Source organism: Lactuca sativa, chromosome 4 (genome assembly GCF_002870075.4).
Source record: "Lactuca sativa cultivar Salinas chromosome 4, Lsat_Salinas_v11, whole genome shotgun sequence".
Lineage (NCBI taxonomy): Eukaryota > Viridiplantae > Streptophyta > Magnoliopsida > Asterales > Asteraceae > Lactuca > Lactuca sativa.
The window spans coordinates 319148866-319171331 of record NC_056626.2 but is presented as its reverse complement, the minus strand read 5'-3'; the positions used below and the strand labels follow the sequence as shown (position 1 = coordinate 319171331).

General features: G+C 34.1%; 1 protein-coding gene across 1 annotated transcript; it reads right to left on the bottom strand.

The window, feature by feature from the left end:
- Window positions 1-5039: 5039 nt before the first annotated feature.
- LOC111899172 (protein EXPRESSION OF TERPENOIDS 1) lies at window positions 5040-7249 on the bottom strand. The gene is made up of 2 exons (XM_023895056.3): window positions 6075-7249; window positions 5040-5544 (listed from the first exon to the last, which is right to left on the bottom strand). Exons 1-2 carry the CDS (start codon window positions 6745-6747, stop codon window positions 5177-5179), a joined length of 1041 nt encoding a protein of 346 aa, XP_023750824.1. The 5' UTR covers window positions 6748-7249; the 3' UTR covers window positions 5040-5176.
- Between the last annotated feature and the right edge of the window lie 15217 nt (window positions 7250-22466).

Genomic DNA, 22466 nt, shown 5'->3' with positions numbered 1-22466 from the left:
TCATCTTCTAGTTGTTGTCACCCTCACCAAATTCTTCCCCTTCAACAAAATCGATTAGTCTGAAATTAAACTAGTTCCACCTCAAACAAGACTTTTGTCACCATTGCTCATTCTCTCTCTCGTCACCACCACCACCTGAACCATTGTTGTGGACGACAACTCAGATGTGATATTTGGAATCGTGATTTTGGGGGCTGTGAGTGAAACATTTACTGAGCTACACAGTTCTTTGTCGCATTGACGGAGCTTTCCACCTCAGTTTTGGTCTTTTGACGGCTTGATTAATCAATGATAATTTGTGGTGGCTTCGGTATGTTCGTCTCTTTTTTCCCTCTTATTCATCGTGTCTGACTTAGGGTTCTTAAATCTAAAACCGTAACCGGTTTTCATGATTGTTTTTGGTCTCATTGAGTGTTATAGTTCTATTTCCATTTTTTTTTTCAAATTAGATTCAAATCGTTTGAAATTTTTATTCAGATCGTTTCTATTTTAGGTTTATAGAGTTTCCACTTCATGAGGTCAGAACATTAAACATTTTACATTTCATCTGAAAAGATAGAATCATCAGGTGTTAGTTCATGGGAGACCTAAATGTATTATTCATGTCTAACGCAAGTTGTAGAGATAATAGCTAGAATTACGAATGTAATAACTACAATTCATTCCTCCAGAGTGTGTTATCCCAATTTGGAAGCATCTGAGATCTCAGTTGATCTATAGTGTTGTGACATTTGGGTTGAATTGAAACATCAATATCACTTGAAGTTCACTATAGTAACAAAACAACGATGATTTATAAACCTTATCCTCTGTGAAGAGAGAAATGTGGCAACCACAAAGCGATAAGAAAACCTTATGGCAATCCTAATGTTCACTGTTTTTTTAACATATGTTGATATATTGATGTAGATTGATGTGTAATGTTTTTAGGATGTGTAGAACAGTTGATTCAACATGTCTTAATGTACGACCATTATTCATTTTTGAACATATGAATAATGATGAACATAGTTTCCAAATGTGGTTTTAATTATGATTTTTTATAAATGTTTAGTTATGAAAATGTATGATTTTGTATCAACATGTATAATTTTTATATAAATGTTCAGTTATAAATATGTATGATTCAGTTATGAACATTACTAATTTCTGAAATTTTGTATAAATATTCGGTCATGAACATGTATGAACGTAACTAAGTTATGAACACTTGAGAAATGTATATAAATATTCATCAATAAACATTAAGGTGTACATTAGTTCAATTTATGGTTTTTTGTAAAATTGTTCATAAATGAAGGTATTAAGTTCATAAATGCTATAATTTAATAACATAATTAATAAACTATTATTTTCTTTTTTAATTAAAATATTTAATTTATTATCAGACACATTTTGTCTTAAATTGATCTAATGGTCAAGAAAATGGTTTATTGTTCTATAAATATTATAGGTTGTATGTTGAACCCACCTCTCTCTCTCTCTCTCTCTCTCTCTCTCTCTATATATATATATATATATATATATATATATATATATATATATATATATATACACACACAATAAATGCCTATTGATTTGGTAATTTCATTTTGTGATGATTGATGTTGAAAACTTTGATAATTGGTTTTTTTGGTACTTTGTAATTTGGTAGTTTGATAGTTTGATAGTTTTGTGTATGTGGTTGAAGAATCTTACAGAAATGTTCAACGACCCAACGTGTAGTGCAGAATTTTATGAATTTATTCATTCGAGGAAACCACCAAATGATGATCAAAGAGGAAACGATGGGATCGAAGATGATGACACTATCGACCGGTTTATATTTTGTTAGACTTTATATGAATTTAAACACTTATGGTACGAATATGGTACATATTTTGGCATGTTTGGAATTATAACACTTTTGGCACTTAAGCTAACATATTGTTATCTTTCGATTTTTCTACATTAAATGTTTCATGTATTTTTATATTCTGTATCATTATGTACCTGAAAGTGGCGGCAACCTGCATTATTACCGGCGATATCATCCTTTAGCGGCAACAACATTATTACCGGCAACAAATATCTTTAGCGGCGATGATTTGGGCAATAGCGGCAACTCATTACCGGCGATTTGTCGTTGTTATTATCTTTAGCCACGATTTTCGATGGTTTAGCAGTGTGTTTTATCGTCGCTAATGAAATTTTTTTTGTAGTGTATATTTCCAAAGGATCGATTCAAATTGTGTTTCTAGCATTCCTTTAGTTCCATTTAAATTGGAGGCTTCTAGATGTAGAGTTGAACTCATTAAAAATGTGAAATGCACCCAAAAGTTGATTTTTGTGTTAGGCCATTTAATTCTAAAATTCATGGCATTAATGTTTTGTATAATTTGGAAAGAGGATGCCTCATTAATCAAATATTTATCCATGTTTTCCATGAGCTGAGGAGAGGTGTGTAGTATAATCGTCTTTTTTCACATGTACAACTCCATCTGTATATGAGTATTCATTCCTTCTTTGAAATGGGTGATATACGTTGCCATACTCCTGCCTGTTTTTATTCCTTGTATGTTCGGCTTCTTTTCGAACTTTCGGGGCTATAACAAGGTTTTTTTTCCCTCTTAAATCTAGCTAAGCTTACAAATATCGTGAAAGATCCTAGCCACACACCTTTAACTCTTGATAAGATTTTATACACCGATACAACCTTTTGTAAATCTAATGAAACCATATTTCTTTCATTCCTGTTTTCCTTCTTGGTATGTAAAATTCCACTACTTCACCATATTTTCCGAAAAACCATGAGAGTTTTTCCTCGGTTGAGAAATTTGTGAAGAAGAATGAATAGACTACTAACTTAACCCGATTTTAAAATCTTTCCGTTCGTGTTCTCCCAAGTACTATTATCCATTTTTCAGATGTTCATTAGTATCGACACCACCCCCATTGTTCAAAAAGACCGGTTGTTTGGGATGCTATTGCGATGGCATTTACTCTTTCTAACAAACACCACCTTATTCGAATCCGTCTCCCCCACCTCAACCACAAACAACCACTAGAAGTCAATAATCACTCGAAACTTTTTTCTAGTGAGTTGTCGCAGGGTAACCCATCTCTTTTTTTATCCCTTGGTGATTAGGTCCACATCGATTTACCCACACGTAAGATGAAGATGACAAAAAATAAGACATGGAGCACATAAGGAAATTTATAACGAAAATGTTGCATACTTTGATAATAAATTAAAGTACGATTGTATAATCCGTGTCTAAAATCATCTTTTTAAATAAAATACTTGAAAAAATAAAACATTAATGCACGATTTTGTTAGAATTATCCAGACCCTTACATAAATATGGATATGGCACAGGAGGAGATATATGTTAAAGATGAAATTTCATGTCCAAAGAACAGTGCACAACTGTAGATGATTTTGTTGTGATGAAAGACCGGTCCACAACATATCTTGTCAATCAATCATGATAAAATTTATTTAGCTCCTTAATATGCAATGCTTTCATTTTAGTGAAAATAAATATAGATATATATAATTGTCATGAAACCTCATGTTTCACAATTGTTATGGGCATGTCAACCTCGTTGACAAATTAATTTAGCTAGCGATGGAGACAAAGTGCATGTTGATCAGTGATAGTCGCTTTCCCTGACCTAAAGCCTATGAAGAAGTAAATACAAATAAGACCAACAGTAATACTATAAAACTTAAAGTAACTTTGCGAGTTGATATTACAAGGATTAACGCATATACATTAAAAAATATCTCAAATTAGAAGTAAGAACTCCACAAGAACAGTAGATTAGATAAATTCGTTTCTCAAAATATCAGTTTTACATGATGTAAATGTAGGTTATAGAATTCAATCAATTCATAAGCTAAATTTAGCCACAACTAATCTCTTTTGAGATATTGACCTAAAGATATAGGGTTCAATATATGGAGTATAAAGATCCAAGGCTCATTATTTTCTGTAGGTTTCATTTCCTTTTTCAAATCTTTAATGGATGGTTAAAATAAATAAATAAATTACCAAACCTAGAAACTAAAGCGGTATAAAATAGTAGATCCCTATATGATCAATACTATAAAAAGCAAATACATGTGATTCATAAGCTAAATTGGTGATTTGAATGCTATTCCGGGTGTTTCTTGATATGGGAACAGCAGTAACTATATATATATCAACCAGTATGAAGTTTAATAAGTGTAATAACGATATAAATTATTTTTGTAAATTAATGACGACTCTTGTATGTTATTAAGTCAAGTTAATAATTCATCACAAATTTATGAGCACATTAACAACAACCTACTATATTCTCCAGTGTACTTTTATGTTTAGGACACGACCCACCATTGTTAAGATCAAGAGAAGTCAAACTCTGAAACCCTATAAGGTGATATTCCGTTTGCAAAATGTATATTTAATCCTTTTAAGAACTCAAAAACACGAGGAGAGATGCTGTTCTTTTGTGGCTCGATAAAAAAAGTCAAACTTTTAAACACGGTTGAGTAAGCTTTACAAAAGGCGTTTAGACGATTAAAAGAAGCTCGTCTTATTGTAACAAGGGTAGCTCAGAATGTATTTAAGAAAAATCTTGGTTAATATCTGTTTTGTAAAAGTACACATATACTAAGTAAGTTCTACAAACTGTAATGGGACAAAACTGTAGAGAGAGAGAGTGAGTGAGATAGAGAGAGAGAGAGAAAGAGAGAATTTTGGGGTTACACTTTTCTTGCATGGCTGGAGGGCTCAAAGTGACAATGAGAGAGGTTTCCAGCTTTAAGGCGTAAATGAAGGAAGAAAAAGAAGAGATTTTTAGAATTAAAAAACAAATAAATTAATATTTTATTAGACAAGAAACAAAGAAAACACCAAGAGGGAAAAAAAGAACAATATGGACAGAATTCCTAGGTATTGTCTCCTACTCAACCCATTACCCTATGCAAATCAAAGAAAATTTTAGAACATTAGTATATAATATTGGACCTTAAATTCAACTTTGCATCGAAATGTGTACCATAACTAAAATGCAAAAAAAGCAAACTCACAACCTTCAAAATTTCAAGGTAATTGTAGGAGTGTAACATAAGAACAACAATAATTAACAAGTCGCGAATGAATTCGTGTATCGAAATTATTACGTAATAATTTGATGGTTTAATTAATTAATCTCTTGAAATTTGATGGAAGAATTGCGTACTACTCATGTAATCGTTGCCACCAAGAGATGGGTATAGCGAGTGCCCGATATAATTTGCAGCCGCCGTTGAATTACCAGGGGAGGTGGTGGTGGTGGTTGTGAGATTTAGTTGTGGGATTCCGCCGGCACTGCCACCGGAAGAGGTGTCTCCGCCCATGTATTGCTGCCCTTCAGGGCCTTGATCATAAAGAATTCCTTTAAACAAATGTCCTCCTATGTTCACTGCAGCTTGATATGCAAATTGGTCATCGGTTTCATCAATTGAACTCACTCTTACACATCTGAAATTCGCTTGTGTTGTCACTTCGGAGGGAAAATTACCTACCTCTAACCCTAGTTTCACAACACACAAATAATCATTAATAAAGATTTCATTTTTCAAGAACATTTCGAATTAGGGTGTAGTGATTATATTATATGCACGTTTAAGTATTTTTTTATTAAAAAAAATTGCTACTATAAGTGTAAAATATATTAAAATTCTTAATCATCACCATCAACTTTCCTTCACGAGGACATATATAGCTAGGATAGGAAGTTGTCCAATTAACGAAGAACTCAATCATTCATATAATATTGATGTTCACTTATTAGATAAACAATATAATATTGTAATTAATTGTGTAGACAACAATCAATAATAAAGAAAGTAAAGCACAAGAATTTTAAAGATTCAGAGAGTCTGCTCATGAAATTATAAAATTTTATTAAAAGATCTGAGTTAAAGAATTTGTTTTCTTGAAAAGAAATATGAGAATCTAATGCACCAAAGAAGCAAAAATTATAGAAAACAAATCTAAAGGATCCTGATTTTTGTATAAAAAAGGTAGTTGCTTATTCAGATATATATAATTTATGTATACCTGATGAGGAATTGTAAGCAATAGCACCAGTAATCGGATTAAGCATATTAGGGTTCTCATGATCTTGGGTTGATCTTGTTCTTTTGGTGTTTTGATGAACACGACGGCGGCTCTGATCTTGTGTGCCGGAGCTATATTGTTGTCTCTCCCGGCGTTTGGCGGCCGGAACCCATGTGCTTTTCACGTGTGTTTGGCAATGGAACCCTCTGCTCTTGCAACAAGTTCTACATCTCATATGAGGACAATCTTTCTTGGCTTGGTTTCCACAATCCTGGCAGCTCACACCACCGCTACCACCACTACTTCCGCCGCCGATGACACCATGCCCCATCATAACAAAAGCCGCAGATCCCCAGGTGGATTCGTCTGAGAAATTTATGAGCCTACCATCACCACCACCACCACCGCCACCCATAGAAGCAGCTCCAGCTAACAAATTATGAGAAACATCAGCTTGGGTGGGTTGCTGCCATAGTTCGAAATCTTTGGTAGTGGTGGTGGTGGTGGTGGTGGAAGGGCGGTCATGGGTGCTTCTTGTGGAACCGTATAAGAACCAGCTGCTGGATTCAGTAGGATTAGAATTAGGAGTTGGATTTGAAGGGAGATTTGAGGTAGAGATAGGGTCTTGTTGGCTATGGTAAGTTGCAGATCCTAAAGAGAAGAAGCCGGCCATAGCTTCTGCAGCAGCTTTAAGCTTGTGGGATGACAAGTACTCCTACAACACACCAATTGTGACTCACAATAATCCATAGCAAAAGAAAATGAAACCTAAACTTTATTTATGTCGTCCCTCCTAACCCTATTTCTAGATAGCTTAATTATTAAAGATAAATACAGAAAAAAACAGATAATTGTGTTAGTATAAATGCTTTGTGACTTTTCACTCCTGGGTTTGATTGAAATCCGATATACTTCAATTCGAAAATCTGGTTTGAAGAAGCGAAAGAAGAAGCTGTCATTCAATTGTGTGGTTGTACGTGAGCATTAAAGAAGCCAAAATTTTCAGGTCTGCCACGCCGCCATAGCCATTAAAGCAACCCTTTCTTTCTCTGCTGCTGTTACTGCTGTTTCTTCTTTCCTTTAATTCTTTCATTGATAGGCGCTGTTTGTTTTGGGGGCTTTCATATCTCTCTCTCTCTCTCTCTCTCTCTCTCTCTCTCTCTCTCTCTCTCTCTCTCTCTCTCTCTCTCTCTCTCTCTCTCTCTCTCTCTCTCTCTCTCTCTCTCTCTCTCTCTCTCTCTCTCTCTATATATATATATATATATATATATATATATATATATATATATATATATATATAAAAGTAAATTACACGAATGATCCCTATGGTTTAGAGTAATTTACGTGTTTGGGCTCTAACTTATTTTTTTAATTCGGAAGGTTCCTACTATTTGTTTTTGTTACACGCTTGGTCCCTATCTCACCTATAAAGACTATTTTGCCCTTGATTTTTTAACTTATTTAAATAAATACATCCCCAAACCCAAGTCCCTCACATTACCCTACCTAACATACAATTTTTCTCTATTAAAATAATAATCTTTTTAGGTAAGACATGGACCAAGCGTGAAACAAAAACAAAAAGTAGGAACCAAGCGCGTAACAAAAACAAACATTAGGGACTTTCCATGTTAAAAGAATAAGTTAAGGATCAAATGCGCAAATTACCCAAAACCATAGGGACCATACGTGTAATTTACTCTCTCTCTCTCTCGCTCTCTCTCTCTCTCTCTCTCTCTCTATATATATATATATATATATATATATATATATATATATATATATATATATATATATATATATATATAAGCGGTAAAAAAAAATTTGGTAGGAATGTAAGAAAATTTTTTTTCGACTTATTTTTTTGACGAACAAAACAAATGAATTATTAGATGAATTAATAATAACATGATTCACAAAAAAGAATCCCGAAAAAACATTTCGATAATTCATTTTACGATGATTTTGTTGATATTCACTAAAATTGTCATAAAAATGATTTTTTTTCTTGATTTACCTAAAAATGAATCATGAAAGTGTTTTTCCAGATTTTTTTCTTATGAATCATCTTATTTTTGAATCATCTAATGATTCATTTCTTTTTTTTCCTAAAAAAATATGTATATAAAAAATTTCTTACCTTCCTACCAAAATTTTCCTTCTTTTATATATATATATATATATATATATATATATATATATATATATATATATATATATATATATATATATATATATATATATATATATATATATATATATCATAAATTTTTAAAACTCTAAAATCTATTTTTTATTAAGGCAATTTTGAATAAATCAAACTATTAATTAAAAAAAATTATTTTTATTGAAAACTAGTTGCCACTTATTTTATTGTTTAATGGTGTAGGATCTTTATCAAACCTCTATCGCATTAATTCAATATTTAATGTTTTTTTTTTTTTTTTTTTTCTGAAAACTAGTTGCCACTTATATATATATATATATATATATATATATATATATATATATATATATATATATATATATATATATATATATATATATATATATATATATATATATATATATATATATATATATAAATTCTAATACCCTTTTGTGAGCAGTAAATGGTTCCCATTGGTGGATTTTTTTTTGGTTGTTTTTGTATATGTGAGCTGATAGTTTCTATGTGTTATGATATCCACTATCAGTGTATACGTGTTTGCCTCTGCCACTTTTGCTTTATTTGTGTCATGCTCTCTTCAACCTATCTAGAAGACACCGTTTCTCTCTTGAACCTTCCCGATTCTGGAATCCTCCTATTCAATCAGATAACACCTCTACACCGCCTTCTCTTCTCTTTCTTCCTTCCACCGCTCCTCATCCAAACCTATCAGTAAGAGGCCATGAAATTGAAATGAAGACAACAACTATGTTGTTGTTGGTCTTGGTCAGTCACGCCAATGGAGGCAAGGGGATTGGTGCGTCTTCCTGTGCAAAAAATCTTGGGAAAGAATTGAATTATTATTTGCACATGGCTAAGAGTGTTACAACTCCTACCTTTAGAGTGGTGTATGCAATCACCATTAAAAGGTACGTTTTTAACTTTATATGAACTGTAGATTGCTTTCATTGATTGTTGTTCTGGTTTTATTTTTGAATGAAACTTTCACCTATTGGAGTTTACTTACTGTATTATGCAATAATTTGAATTATTGAATTGGTGGAGATGTATGTGGGATTCGAGATGCTAAATCAAGCACTAAAGTGGGTTCTATTTTCCTTGTCCACCAGGTATTTGATAGATTGCTTCTATAGTTAATTGTTGGTTCGTCTCATTTGAAAATGAACCACCGTACATATAAGGCATTTGAAGCCACCTCCTACCTTTTCCTAATTTCCTTATTCAATTCATACTTACAATTTCATTGAAAATCCACACTTACATATGTTTCAATGTTTATTGTAATTTGAAAATAGCTACTAACTCCACTTGAGAAATTTATTGGAGGTTGAATGTCCTTATATATGATTTTTCGAAAATATATATTATGTTGATCATTCCTGCATACAATGAACACCTTAGACTTTAGACTGGCTGCAGCTGTTGATGAGATGATGAAGTGAGCAAAGGCATCAACTTTCCAAATTTCTAAAATAACATTTTGCTTACACATGCTAAGGGAAGAGGAATTAAAACACATGTAAGTATTTTCTTTATCCTTTTAAGATATATGTTTTTGTATAAACTAAGTATGAGATGAACTTTTGTGACATCCCCAAAATCTCGGCCAGAAAAGACCGATTTCATTTATGCTTTTTAAAATATTTTCAGAGTAAATCCTTTTAATTTTAAAAGAGATACGGAATTTGTTCCCAAAAACAAAACATGATAAAATAGATATTTATCAAAACATTTCATATAGAAATATGATTTCATTTCATAATCAAAAGTCGGGATGTCATGTTCCGATACAGATCATAAAGCATAAACGATAACATTACAAGTCATTCAACAAATATATACATATACAGACTTGTAAACAAAACAACTTGATGATTCTCCCATCTTAAGCTCTTTGCGCCACTTCCTGTAATACAAATAAACTGAGTGGGTCAGGCTTGGGAGCCTGGTGAGCATATAGGGTTTTCAACCCACAATAATTATATTTAATTTCAACAATCCACAATAAACCCGATTAACCATTCCCGTTATCCTCACTTTACGTCCCTAAAATAACATCTATTATAAGGAACCTAATTCAGGATTTTCATCGGGACGGACATTACTGCAGAGGGGCTTCCTCAACAATAAGTGCCCTAAAGGCAACCATGTGGGGGATAGAGTACACCGGTGAACACGTCATTCACAACACCTACAGGTAATGAGCCTGCTAGTGTTTCACAGGACAGTCTAGAATAGTCCGTGGTCGTCATCCATACTCTGCTGAATGACTAGAATAACACCAATAACACCGAGGCCTCTCATCTGTTTATTTCACACCAATTATCTACCCATGTTCTACCCAACATATTAGTAGATAAAAATATACATTTTTATACATTGTTTAAAAACATGTATAGCATACTTTAATCAATACATATTCCACATAACAGATGAGGCATACACACATAACACGTATTTCATAGAGAATATATCAGATCTATGAGATAGAAAAGAGTGAATATACATTCACACATATAACAGCAAAATATGTACACATAACACGTATTTTATATAGAATACTTCATAATATTGCGTTGGAATGAAAATGACTACACACTCACTTCCCGTATTCTCAAATACATTCAACGATTACTTGTATAATATCGCTTATTGAAAAGGGACTATACACTCACTTGATCGGAAGACGATCGGGTAGCACTACGGCTTGCAGAAGTAGTGTTTCTCCGTAGATCTGGAAGATCTTCATAAAAACCGGGCTCCTCGCGGGCAGAACTTCGGCTCGGAAATAACGCTCTTCGGGATCCTCGGGGCTTCGGATCTTGCTTCGGGGCTCGGGAATATTATCGGGGCTTCGGGGTATAAACAACACGCTAAACAAGGAAAAACTAGAGAGAAAATGGAAGAAGTTGTAAAAGAAAAGAAGCTGTCTTCGCATCCCCTTTTATAGGCTGATCCTCGGGGTTACGCTGGGCGTAACTTCGGGGTTACGCGGGGCGTAATGCCTCGGTTGCCGTCATCCCTTGCGTCATCCGACCCTTTACGTCATCGCTTACGACTCCGGAGCACTCGAGTGGTACACTGGGCGTACTTCGGATGAGCCTGCTGACTCCTCTTCGGATAATATCGAAAATTGAATTAAAATTTAAATATTAAATATTTAATAAACTTTGAAAATTCATATCTCCCTCATACGAACTCCGTTTTCAACGTTCTTTATATCCACGCGTAGGTGAGACTACGCTCTACAACTTTCGTTTAGACTCCGTCGGCTAATTTGGTCTTTATTTTTATTAATTATTTTTAGGAGGCCGGGACAGAAAAACTTCGTTATAAATTCATAACTTCTGCGTCCGACGTCCGTTCTCGCCTAACTTTTCATCGTTTCACTACTAACAACGAGATCTTCGATTCTCGTTTAGATTGCTTCGGCTAAAAACCGCTCGATCTCAAATTGAGTATTCGGGCTGCATACTACCCAGTCGAAACTTCAGAAAATCATAACTTCCTCATACGAAGTCAGATTTAGGCGTTCTATATATATTCGGAAACCTCGTTTCAACTACTACAACATTATCCAATGATATCAAGTTTATTTTATACTTAAATTTTGACGCTCATTTTATTCTTAATTCAATTATATCACATAATTAAGCAAATAAACACATAACTCACATAATTCGCAAAATTCACAAATAATACATTTTTATTATTTCAAATTGGGTTACAAAGGTTAACGCATACTATTACATTGCTAAAAATGGCAAGCCCAGAAACGCGGGCATTACACCTTTCAATTGGATTCTTTACCTATATGTCTAGAGCTACTTAGGTTTCAATAACTTTAAAAGAGAAATACCCATGAAGCTTTCTAATCTTCTAGAAATTCAACATATTCATCTGCACCAACTTATATTAATTAAAACTTGGGGACAAAATTCAAAATTATTGAGGAATAGATGTATCACAAATGGATTTCTACAAATCCTCATGATCCAGCTTTAACAGGATACTGTTATACCGTAGTAGATAAATCAGTATACATTATTAAATTATAAAAAACAATAATTCACTATAAACTATAATGAAAAAACATCTCCTCTTTTTGGATACAATGACATACATCATGTGTGACAATAGTCAAATTCGGGTCAAGTCTAAACCGAACAAGGTCAACGAGTCAAACCGGTCAACTCGATTAAAACCTTGTATGATAGGGTTTATATTATGTAATTACTGTATAACTCACTATTTTAATGAGAAAACACCACTTGGAAAGTTCATGTGTTTAAATTTCCTTAGCATTAGTGCTAAACAATGAACAAAAACAATAAAACAATGTTGCATACTCATAGGGAGTGCGTAAGATCCTAAAACATGGCACAACGGGGTCTAAGGACCTTGCATTGCGAAGCCGGACACTCTCATTCATCACACACGAAAAACACTCTCAATCGTTTTCACTCTATCTCCCTGTATGTGAAATCTCTCCCAAATCTCTCTAAGTATGTGAAATCTCTCCCGCATATCTCTTTGTATGTGAAATCTCTCCCAAATCTCTCCAAGTATGTCAAATCTCTCCCAAATCTCTCCAAGTATGTCAAATCTCTCCCAAATCTCTCTAAGAATGTGAAATCTCTCTCACATATCTCTTTGTATGTGAAATCTCTCCAAGTATGTCAAATCTCTCCCAAATCTCTCCAAGTATGTCAAATCTCTCCCAAATCTCTCCAAGTATGTCAAATCTCTCCCAAATCTCTCTAAGAATGTGAAATCTCTCTCACATATCTCTTTGTATGTGAAATCTCTCCAAGTATGTCAAATCTCTCCCAAATCTCTCCAAGTATGTCAAATCTCTCCCAAATCTCTCTAAGTATGTGAAATCTCTCCCGCATATCTCTTTGTATGTGAAATCTCTCCAAGTATGTCAAATCTCTCCCAAATCTCTCCAAGTATGTCAAATCTCTCCCAAATCTCTCCAAGTATGTCAAATCTCTCCCAAATCTCTCTAAGAATGTGAAATCTCTCCCACATATCTCTTTGTATGTGAAATCTCTCCAAGTATGTCAAATCTCTCCCAGATCTCTCCAAGTATGTCAAATCTCTCCCAAATCTCTCTAAGTATGTGAAATCTCTCTCACATATCTCTTTGTATGTGAAATCTCTCCAAGTATGTCAAATCTCTCCCAAATCTCTCCAAGTATGTCAAATCTCTCCCAAATCTCTCCAAGTATGTCAAATCTCTCCCAAATCTCTCTAAGAATGTGAAATCTCTCCCACATATCTCTTTGTATGTGAAATCTCTCCAAGTATGTCAAATCTCTCCAAGTATGTCAAATCTCTCCCAAATCTCTCTAAGTATGTGAAATCTCTCTCATGTATCTCTTCGTATGCGAAATCTCTCCGAGTACGTCAAATCTCTCCCAAATCTCTCTGAGAACGAGGAATCTCTCTCAAATCTCTCTCGAAATCTCCCCCAAGTTTCTATAATCACTCGGGGCATCCCGACCCTCGAATTTGGCGAAAAATAGCCCAAGAACGGAAGTCTACGCGAAAAACGGACTTAAGGAAACGAACCCTCTGAACCGAAAGTACTATTCATGAACCGAACCGAAAGCACTATTCATGAGGGTTCGAACCGAAAGTACTGTTCATGAGCTGGACCGAAGTTACTGTTCATCCGAACCGAACCCGGCCATGGAGGAGATCCGAACCGAACCCTGCAAGGAAGAAAGGTCCGAACCGAACCATGCAAGGAAGAAAGGTCCGAACCGAAAGTACTGTTCATCACTGTTCATAACAGTACCTTCGGTTCTGGCTTCCCTTCGGACCGAACCTGCTTTCGCTTCCCACTTCGCTTCGGACTGCATCACCTCGGACCGAGCTCGCTTCGCCTTTCGCCTCCCCGCCTCAGCCTACCGCGTCCGAGCCGAGCCCCCATCTGACCGAACTTCGGCCCAGAGACCGAGCCTCGGCTGAGATCCGAAGGGTCTCGCTGGGGCAGTTCGGATTTCGCCCATTTTTGCGTGTTTTTGCGTTTTAAACCCATTTTTCATTATTTTAACATGGGATTTTCACCCAAAACTTTATTTTTAATTATAAGACCCCTAAATTAATGATTTAATCACATTTTAAGGATAAAATCTTATTTAAAAAGGAGTTGGTAAAGTACAAAAAGAAGAGTGTTGACCTTACCTTAGTTATGACGCAAGCAACCCCATGTCCACTCCATGACAACCCACACTCCTCCCCACCATACCTTGTACTTTTTACCTCCCTCACAAGCCATCTCCATGCTTTGAGAGCTGGATATTCACCCTCTCTCCTCATTTTCTCTCATTTGTTCTCATTTCACAAGAAGATCAAACTCCTTTCTCTTTCACTCTCTCTCTCTCTAGAAATCCGAGATTCAAGGGCTGATCTTGAGAGTTTCCTCCACCTTTGGTAAGCATAATCCATTTCCTTTATGATTATCTCAATTATTTCCACTCAAATCATAGTGTCTTACACAAACTCCATTATATTTGTGTTAGAGCTTCGAATCTCCAAGCGATCCTTCTAGTGTTCTTGGATTGAACACTTCTTTTCTTCAACACTTATCTACTGAAATCACACAAGGTGAGTTCATACCCCTACATTTTCATGTTTTCTCAAGTTTTTAGGGGGGGGGGGATACAAGCCAAAACACCAAGAACATATCTAAATTCTTCTAACAGCTTTCATCAGAAAAGTTGGTCTCCATTCACGGACTGTTTTGGACATCTTAAACATTTTAGTTTTCAAAACTGTTTTAGGTGCATGTAGTTCCACTTCTTAGCTTTAAAATGACTACTTGCACATCTCCATACGATTTTTCTACAATTTATGGTGATTTTTACAAAACTGCCCATCATTTCAAACACCAATCCGAACCAGTCTGTGATTATGGACTTTTTTACCTAAGTTGCAGGTCATTAAAAATCATGATAAAAATTATGGGTAAACTAGACACATTTTGGGAACTCCCAACATTTACGGATTTAGTTTTCTACTTCGTATGATTTTTCTATGAATTTTCAAAAACAGTGTAGAAAGGCTGAAAATTTGTTAACAGCTTGTAATTTTTACTACACTTTGTATTGTGTTGAGCAAAGTGTATAATGTCAAGTTCTAAGTATTGAATGTGATATGTTGTAAATTTTATCATCCTAAACTGAAAATAAGTCACTCATGATAAGATTATTCATTCATTTAGAACACGTATACATACATATAAACTATAATAAGCATAGTTTAATGGATTTTATAATCCTAACACCTTTTCATAAAAGAAGTTCTTATATATTACAAACGTTTTGGATAAAACTATAATAGGTATAGTTTTCAATACATCACATAATACACACGTACGAGAAGGGTACATTCATACGGAAAGGGTTTACACTCCCGCATACAACTTGTAAACTTGTTAACCTAAATTGTGAGACATTCTCTTTCCGTACGTCCGAGTGCGGAATATAAAATCCTGTACGTTATAATCAGAGTCTCCTGGAGGGAGAACGTGATAGTTGTATATAGATCTATATTGGGCTTGACACCCCACACCTTGCTGCTAGCTACAGTTGGACCTGCAGGTCTACGGGTGATAATTGTCATTTCAGTTCTTCGACGCCTGAGAAACGTCGTGGCAGGTTCATTTAGTCTTAAGTATGATTATAGCGGCTCACATAAGGATATAACAATACATAAAGTTTACGGGATTTCTATAAAACTTTAATGGGTTTTTACGTCGGTTTTTAAAAAATCACTTTGATCTCAATAAGTACCGATATTACTGTCTACACTCGGTTTTTGGTATTTATGGCTACACATCATTTGAAACCACATTTATAGCTTTAAGTATAGACGATACTTGTTATTTTCTCGGTCCTAAGACTTAGGACTACATATACATCAAGTATTAACAAACAATAGAAGTTTCAGGAACATCATTTAATTCAAGTGCGTTTATGTCAATTTAAGCACATTTCATTTTCCTTTAATAAGAAAGGTTACTTATACATTTTGGTCATTGGTTATGTGACTACATTACATAAACTTTATAAAGAAAATATCGGATTTTCTGAATACATATCATATCATTTTTACAAGGAAAACGGTCTAATTCTCCAATAAAATCTCTTATGAACTCACCAACCATTGTGTTGACATTTTTTTTCAAACTGCTTGTATTCTCAGGAAATCGCTAAACAGGTAACCAAATACTTTTGAGGATGGGACGTTGAGGCGTCAAACTTATCTTATTTTGTCAACATATTGTAATTGAATTTGAAACATGTAATACATACAATGATGTAACTTTTTCAATTATATATATGTTGGTTGTGTTTACTTTCTTCACTATTACCATTGTTGTTATGATACTACACATGAAGTCCTCCATCCCTGGACGTTTCCGCCATCCTTGGTTCAGGGGTGTGACATCATGTGAACATATTAACAAAATGTAGCATAGAACATGAATGGTTCACGATCGTTGTAAGCATGATTTCCTTTTTTGTTTGTTTAATTATTTATGTTCGATTTATAAAACATTCCTATTTTATTATAGTTTTGAAAATGTATTATAGACAGAGCATTTTTATTTGTCATAGGAACTTAAACAAATGCAAAGAACATTACATACAAGATGGTTTTTGAATTTGAATTGATAATTTTCCGTGGAGATTTATATAGAGATTATTAACGACAAAGTTCTTTTTCAAGATAAACCGCAAACAGTGGCTAGGAAGCACCAGGTGTTCGCAAGGTTACTTTAGTCTTTTCTCAACTCTTATTTGCCATTTCTCAAACACACACACACACAAAGACACACATTATGCATAATATCTAAATTTGTGATTTTTTGTTGACTTTATGTTTTATGAAATAGTTGACACTTTTGAACAATATTTGAAATGGCTGTGAGTTTTCAACAATATCTAAAGTTATTGGAATAATTTTAAGAATTGTAATTAATATTTCTCTAAAATAACAATGTCATTGTTAACTTTTCAAGGTTTTTACTCGTGTAGGACAAATTTGGGAAGAATATCAAGAAACCTCATACTCGAGAAATTAAAGATCAAAAAGGAGTTAATCAGGTGACTCACCTTTATCTCAATTTTTTTATTTTTGTAGGAGTAGTTCAATTGATTTTATGGGCAACACGTGGATCTATAGTTATGTACGAAACTGTTTGGAAAACTGAGATAGGAACGTATATAGTTTTTGGTTTTACACTTGCAAATTATATGTTTCTCACATTTACTTTCAATGTTAACTCCATTATTTTTTGGTGTTACACTTGGAAATCATATGTTACCCACATGTAAAAGTAGCTGGGAGAAAAACGGAGACCGGATATGTAAAGTTTGGTGTCGGAATACATTAAACTTTTTGTTTGTATAACCTATTAGACATTCTATGTTGATTAGGTAAAAAAGAAATAACAATGTTTTGCTATCAATATTAGATGTTTAACTCATATTTATTTGCTCTTCTACTTAAATTTTCTAAATTCAAGCAGACGGTCACTTATTTCTATCCAAGTTCTATAGCCAATGTCTGATGTTTCGGTCGGGATTGTATTCTACATGTCTAGGTGAATATATGCTTAAGTGCTTAAAGCTTTTTCTGTTTATACATTTTTCATGGAATTTTTCTTGATTGTGAGGTGGAGTAGCTTAAGTTAGGTTGTAAATTTAGATGTCCACCCACTTGCTCTTCACATATGAACAAGAAAGCCACCCATAAGACTTTTTCATTCCATATGTCTGGAAGTCGCTAATCTCTCGAATAGGCTACCGCGGCTCGCTTCGCTTTTGTTGCGGAGCTCACTGCTTTTGGAGTAGTGCTTGCTTGACCGGCTACAGGCTAAGCAGCACCGGCTGAGGTATTTGAGTTAGGGTCTCGTGGCCCCAGGGTTCACCGGGAGGATCGCCCTCCCAATTAGGTATGCCTATCTATCTATATAACCATATTTTTTTATTCAGTAAATTAAAAAAAAAAACACACATAATTTCCACTTTCTGTATTCTAATTTTTAAAATCAAGCTTGTTACTTGTGCAGTGGTTTCAATTTTAATCCCAGTAGCATAAACTTATTCCTATTTGAGCTGCCTATTGAGGTTTGTTTTATATTTATTGATCAATTGAAAATGCGGTTGGTTTAATTTGGTGGTTAAAAAATAAAAATAAATAAATGTAATGACATACAGGTCAGTTATGGAGTTATAGATGGGAATACAGAAGAGCAAATGTTGTCAAATGTGAAGGAGGTTGTGGAGTCATCTGTTTAATAGAGGAAAAAAAGGGGTTCGTGTATGAAAAGCCTGTAGAAGTTTTGCCTCCAAAGGGCATTGATATGAAGTTGTCAAAGAAAGAGCTCAAGAAAAGGAACTTGCTGAATTTGAAGCAGTTCCTGTTGAAGTGGGATTGAATGACAAAAACATTTGCATCAACATGGTGAAATAGTGAACTATTGATGCTTCACTTCTGTAATCTTTTCATAACCACCAACTCAAATACTTCCCTACATTTCAATAATCTCCATTAATGCCTATTATTTCATCTCTACCTGCCGTCGTTTTTCCTGTTTTGTCCATTTTTTTTGCGTATCGAACCCCGTAAGCGGGGATTCTTCCCTAATTTATTTTTAAATCGTAGATTTTTCTTTAAAAAATATACAGTGTATAAGATACATTCAAAATGTAATAAACATATTAGTTTATTAATTAATACAAAATTTAATATTTTCATGCATACTATTATTCTTATATGAACACAAACTTATATAAAATACACAACTAAATACAATTTTTTTTTCAGTTTAATACATAAAATTCACAACATAACAAAATACATTATATTATACACTAATTCATATATTTAAATAAGTCAAATCCAAACTCTAACACAGCCAAACTAACTACCTAATGTCACCACAACATATATGTGACACCGTTATAATCATTATTTATTACAAATCAGATATGTATATAAAATCATTAATTGATAGCTTATATACTATAAAAACTAATACATGTTATATATTTATAAAGTAGAAAATATATTCACAACAAAATTAATACAGATAGTCATATATAAAGCATTCATATTTTAACAAACAATTCATTAAAATCATAACTTAATATAGTGTAACAACCCGAAATTTCTCACTCATCAATTGAGGTTAGTTTCATTATATTTTTCATGTTAGCTTAGTTTTCTATTCATTTAAGTTAACTCTTGCGGTTTAAGTGTAAGAAATGGTTATTTGATCATGCATATAGATCATACAGTTGTTTTTACACACTTTGGTGAATCTCTTGAAGCCTCTCTCCTAGCAATCCTATTCTTGGGATTGCTTTTGGAATTTCCAAAATGTATGAACTATTTCTATTAGTACATTTGCTGCCTATGGGTCACACACAAGAAGGAACCTTGGATGATGCGAAATCCTTGGTTCTTGGTGTGTTAGTTAGTCCCTTTCTTTTCCCAATCAATTTGGTCACTTGGAAATGGTCTTAAGGGGTTACGATCATCCCAATAGAAGTTTTGATTAGACCCAAACCAAGTAAATTAGGGTTATAAATCGATAATCATCTATAAAAACTGATCAATTTGCACGACGTGAGCATCCATTTTCCATATCGTGGCGATGGGACATTGATCGACTAATAGGCATCTGAACTTCAGCTATGATATGGACGTCAAGTTGCCACGTGATGATGAAAGAGAGTGGACCGGTTAAATCATACTGCTAATTTACTGCGACATGGACATCTAAGTGTCACAAAATGACGACAAAACATGATCGGTCAGATCATGTTGAATGCTTGGCGCACGACGTGGCACCCTTTCGGACACGATGGAGGAATTTTCTGGACAAAATCATCTTTATTTCATGTTCTATTTCTGATCAACTCTTTGTTTTTTTAGGACTGTTAGATTACTGGTTTAAAGGTGTTCTTCCTTTGTTCATAGCTCCACATAACTTAGACTAAAGGTGAGTCAACATAACTTAGACTAGAGGTGAGTCATTTTTTGTGGTGGTTAAGCACTTGTATGGAAATATAGCATGCACCTATAATGATGTTCTCATCTAATTGATTTTGTGTAATATTATAAACTGCATGTTATGAGATAGTTGCAATGTGGACATGTGAATTTATATTGATGCAATTGATTTTAGTAATATATGGTATGATAGAATTCTTAAATAAATCATTTGATGCAAAATAAGAAAAGTTAGGACCATGATAGAAGTGAGGATTATTTGTGTGGTTAAATTGTGATGATATGCATGTTATATTTATGTTTTGTTAAACTTGAATACTATGTAGTATTTATGTGAATATAAATTTAATGTGTGACTTTAGATGTAGTATGTCATGGATTAACTATGGCAATAATTCACTAGCATGACTACATAATGATACCAATCAGGCGTGTGTTTGCCCATGTGAGAGGATTATTTAATTATACAAATTAATAAGATATAAGGGGAATACACATAGTGGGGATAAAAGGTAGTAGCCTAACTTAGTTGTATACCCTTATAGGATATCGCAATGGAAGGACACTGTTAGAGAAAAAGAGCTTAATCCAAGTTGATGTGAAATAGTCTTTTAGATAACCATATCGAAACATGGTTGGGGTACACATTGGTGTATTGGGACTGGATTGATGTTGGCTATTCGAGGACGCCACATCAAGCATCACGTTTTGTAATGCCCGTGTTTCTAATATAAACATTATTATAATTATGTAATAGTTTGGCTCAACAATTGTAACCTACTCTGATGCAATGAAGAGGAATTATTTGTGTATTATGTGATTTATGTGCAATATACGTGCTTATAACAATATAATAAAATAATAATAAAAAATATGCGTAAAAAATAGAATGAAGATTTGATCCAATATCTTTAAAGAAAGTTGAAGTAGTCGTAACAAGGATTTCGGGGACATAAGGAACGTTGGAATCCGACTTATAACAAATAAGCTATGACACGTCGAAGTTTTGTGACAATACCGGCACGACACTGTATATCGTAAAAAGTAAACTACTTTTTAGCCTTAATAACCTAAAGAAAAGTCATAGTATACGTTAAACAGAGAACGTGCATAAAAAGAACGTCCAAATCTGACTTTGTTTGAGGAAGTTATGATTTTCTTAGATTTAGCATAGCAATGCACAACCTAGAAATTGAATTTTAGAGCGACCAATTCTAGCTGACACAACTTTAATTAGAGTTGAAGATCTCATTAATGGGAACTTAATGATATAAAGACAGATGAAAATGGACGTCGGATGACAAATTTATGAACTTTTAACGGACTTTATCTGTCTAAGCCTTTTAAAATATAACTTTAAAAATAAACTCAAAATTAGCCAACAGAGTCTAAACGAAAGTTGTAGATCACGTTGCTACCTACATAAATAACGTCAAAAACGGAGCTCATATGCGAAAGTTACAGATTTTAGAAGACAATTAGGTTTTGGAGTGACCAACGAGTGACATGTGGCTCGATCTAAGCCACTACTTCTTCCCCATGCCATGCCACCAGATGGTGACACTTGGCACCTCAACAAGACGTGTAGAGGCTTAGAACACGCTGTGTTGGTCAGTTCCCAGCCTATAAATAGAGGCGCAAATCACCCCATTTCTTCACACCTTTGTAACTATTCTCTCCCAAATCCCCAAAGCCTTAAGTATTTTATCTAGCCCTTCTTAGGAGTTAGGAGCGAGTCCTGGAGCCCTAGAAGGCTCCAAGAAGAAGAACTTTCGACTCAGAAGTTCTACTTGAGCAGAGCCCGATTCCTCGCTAAACCCCCTTGTAAGTGAGTTTATGTTTAAGTTCAGTATCGTTATTATGAACCTATAACTCAGATTTATCAATGATTCAAATTTGTTGTACCGATCGAACTACTTATGGGAGAGGTGTCTAGAATGGTCACATTGGGCTTGGTCTTTAGATTTCAAAAAAGCTATATGCCAAAATGGTCTTGCCTCCCAATTGTCCTGCCTGGCTGATCCTTACTTGATAGATCATGACATAGACTTTGAGTTAATGATGAATCTAGACTAATAATTATTTACAATAAATATTAGACTAAAATCTAGTAATAATAATACTAGGTTTCGTCAATGGAAAAGACGATTGTTAGAAGCGAAGCATTGCCCGAATTACTAGTC

Excerpts from the sequence above, each read along its gene's own strand:
- LOC111899172 (XM_023895056.3), bottom strand. The coding sequence starts at position 6,747 with ATGGCCGGCTTCTTCTCTTTAGGATCTGCAACTTACCATAGCCAACAA. Across the intron at positions 5,545-6,074 it reads TGCTTACAATTCCTCATCAG|GGTTAGAGGTAGGTAATTTT; the intron begins GTATACATAAAT and ends TTGTGAAACTAG.